Below are 3,073 nucleotides of genomic sequence, written 5' to 3' on the forward strand. Positions count from 1 at the left end.
AAAACAACTAGGGATCGTTTCTCAGCAGTGATGTTTTTTTTTTAGTCTGGTAACTAGCTTGTTTCCACGTTTTTTCCACATCAAAAAGCCCTCTGGAGTTTCACTTTTTAATTCTTCTTGGTGCAAGCAACGCAGATTAGTTTTTTCATCGCTACCTACAAGTGGTAAGTAAAGCTTGTGTTTAAGAATGTTCAAAGCTATTTAATTCATTCAGTCATTCATGAATTAGCTAAAACTTTGATCGTGTGTTCGTAATGCTGGTGGGTTGTACCACATGACGCTAGTGTTAAAAAAAAAAAAGAAAAGTCGTGTTAGACCAGTAGCTAGCTTGTAAATGTGGGGTCTTTTGTTGTGAGTGTTAAATCGTCATAAAGGGGTTTGGTTTGTGGTGTTTAAAACCCTTGTTTCAAGACGGGGTCTGCTCACTTTTTTACCTGCATTTTGTAGCTACGTGGCTAGCTAAAACTTTCCCTCGTTTTCTCAACAAAGTCCTCTGAAGAAAGAGGATTCGGTTCTACAGCAATGGCTGCATTTGGTGAGTATATTTAAAAAAAAAAAAAAAAAAGAAGCTTATTGTAAGGTATTTAATTCATTCAGACATTTGTGACTTAAAAACGTTTTTTTTTTTGTGTGTTATAATGTAGTTTGCATCATTAGGTGATCGTGCAAAGAGCTGGGATAACGTGGCTGTGTTAGTTGACGAAACTATTAAACCACAAGGTAAAAAACTTATAAATATATTATACACTACAGCATTAATTGATTTAGTACTGTGTTTTCATTCATTTTGTTTTTGTTTTTTTTAAAAAAGCTCCGTGTAGCCCATTCCTACAGACCCCAACACGCCAGAACATTAAACCAAAGGCCACTCTAATAAGGAATAAGAACACAGCAAACAGGTATTTACGGTTTATTTATCTCTTTCAGTATGTAATATTTATTACTGTTTAATTTATCACTGTGTTTGTAGCCATCTAATATATATATATATATATATATATTTTTCTTTGTCTAGACAATCAGCCCCTGAACAAAGGATCCGCAAGGGCGAGGGCTACTCGCTCTCCCATGTGGCTGAAATCAATCCTGTTGAAAGACCATGTGCTTCTATGCCCCTCTCTGTGAAAGCTGCTACGCCTAACGTTCGCCATCGTAAGCCTAAGAAGCAATTTATTGAGGTGAGTTTAAAAGGAAAGCAGTAAAATAGCGTGTTGTATTTAAAAAAAAAAAAAGATTTTTTTCTAATCTAATGCTAATTCCAGCCTGTGAAGCCATACACGACCGGTCTCCCGCCCAAAAGTAGCACCCCTTCCTTTGTTCCGGTCTCGTCTTACCCGACCACTGTATCTTATGATAGTAACACAGCAGCTGAGGTGAGAAAACCTTTTGTAGCTAACAGAATATATTTACATAGTGTTGTAAAAGCTTTTTAAATAAAATGTATATATTTTTAAAAAGGCTTTTTTCCTTTGTTTTAGCAACTAAAGGCGACGGAAGACTTAGTTACATTGTATTTGACGCCTGAGGACGATTTCACACAGTCACCCCCATGGAGCAGATACGTATGTCCACACAAGCCTAAGAAGAGATCTAGGAAGAGATCTATTGAGGTGAGTTTAAAAGGAAAGCAGTAAAATAGCGTGTTGTATTTAAAAAAAAAAAAAAAAAAAAATCTAATCTAATGCTAATTCAGCCTGTGAAGCCATACACGACCTGTCTCCGCCCAAAAGAAGAAGCCCTTCCTTTGTTCCAGACACGCCTTACCCAGACACTGTATCGGGTGTTCCTAACACCACTGCAGAGGTGAGAAACGCATTTGTAGCTAGCAGAATATATTTACATTGTGTTATAAAAGATTTTTAAATAAAATGTATATATTGTTAAAAAGGCTTTTCCTTTGTTTTAGCAGCTAACGGCAAGCAAAGACTTGGAGTCCTTGCATCGGTCGTCGTCTAGTACACCAACGCCCTACCAGCCACCAAGTGTCTCCATTGAGAGGGAACAAAAGGATTCCCCTGAGAAAGGCACCTGAAGAGTCCTTGCATTGGTCGGTAAATCTAGTAAAACGACATCAGCCACCAAGTGTCACCATTGAGTGGGAACAAAAGACATCTGATGAGGTGTGTGTGTGTGTGTGTGTGTGTGTGTGTGTGTGTGTGTGTGTGTGTGTGTGTGTGTGTCTTTATTTAACCAAAAATATTTTGTTATACCTCTAGACAATCCATGCCATAGAAGTAGGCGAAGTATCCGAAGACACCGGACTAACAGCGACAGCCCCTACATCACGCCAAACAAATCGTGAAGCTACAGGCGAAGGGTCTGAAGACACAGAGCTAACAGCACCCGTCCCTACATCACGTCAGACAAATCGGGGAGCTACGGGAGAAGAGTCTGAAGACACTGGACCAACAGCAACACAGCTTACACCCCACCAACTGTGTCAGGCTGCTTTGCAGGAGGACCCTGAATATAATGTAGGTGAATACCTCTTTAACTGTATCTATAGCACCGAGGAAGGCACCGATTATGTCAGCTGTATACCACACACCTCTGTTATAACTGTGGCAGATAAAAAGTGTAACAGTGCTAATACCGCCATAACCACTCCTGTAAATGTATTAGAGGTTAACGTTCCATTCCTTGATAAGCAAACAGTACCTAATTATATTACTAACAATCGGTTTGAACAAGGTGGGGCACTAGGAGGTCCTGAGCAGTTAACATTACTTCAGAGTGCAGAGTTTTTTGAGTATTGTGTTAACACATCCCTCAACAACCTGCAGTCGCTGACCCTTATAAACAAATACAATCAGAATTAGCGAATTACGAAAACAAAACAATGGTCTTATGAATAAATTAGATGTCTTGCAAACAGCTAACACACAATTGACCGGTTTGGTCACAGACTTTGGAACTGCGCTAGCCATTCAGGCCAGAGCTAACACGCATTTGGTTGATATGGTCACAGGCTTTGGCACAGCTATTGCCTCTCATGTCAGCTCTCTCAATTCAATGCTTGATCCTATGATAGTATGCCTTAAAAACACAATGAATATGACCCCGCAGTAAAAAA

The 3,073-nt window shown here is 39.4% G+C and overlaps 1 protein-coding gene across 1 annotated transcript; it reads left to right on the plus strand.

Annotated features, from left to right (window-relative positions):
- The first annotated feature begins 56 nt into the window (after positions 1-56).
- LOC114550563 (mucin-5AC-like) lies at positions 57-2,819 on the plus strand. The gene is made up of 10 exons (XM_028571376.1): positions 57-164; positions 490-535; positions 658-720; positions 812-899; positions 1,016-1,178; positions 1,263-1,373; positions 1,479-1,610; positions 1,910-2,008; positions 2,109-2,120; positions 2,217-2,819. The coding sequence occupies exons 2-10, from the start codon at positions 523-525 to the stop codon at positions 2,817-2,819; spliced, it is 1,284 nt and encodes a 427-aa protein (XP_028427177.1). The 5' UTR covers positions 57-164; positions 490-522.
- Positions 2,820-3,073: the final 254 nt, after the last annotated feature.

This window comes from Perca flavescens, chromosome 23 (assembly GCF_004354835.1).
Source record: "Perca flavescens isolate YP-PL-M2 chromosome 23, PFLA_1.0, whole genome shotgun sequence".
NCBI lineage: Eukaryota > Metazoa > Chordata > Actinopteri > Perciformes > Percidae > Perca > Perca flavescens.

What these genes read in the sequence shown, in the direction of transcription:
- LOC114550563 (XM_028571376.1), top strand. An exon ending in AATAAGAACACAGCAAACAG is followed by an intron (nt 900 to 1,015) that starts GTATTTACGGTT and finishes TTCTTTGTCTAG; the next exon opens with ACAATCAGCCCCTGAACAAA. An exon ending in ATAGTAACACAGCAGCTGAG is followed by an intron (nt 1,374 to 1,478) that starts GTGAGAAAACCT and finishes CCTTTGTTTTAG; the next exon opens with CAACTAAAGGCGACGGAAGA.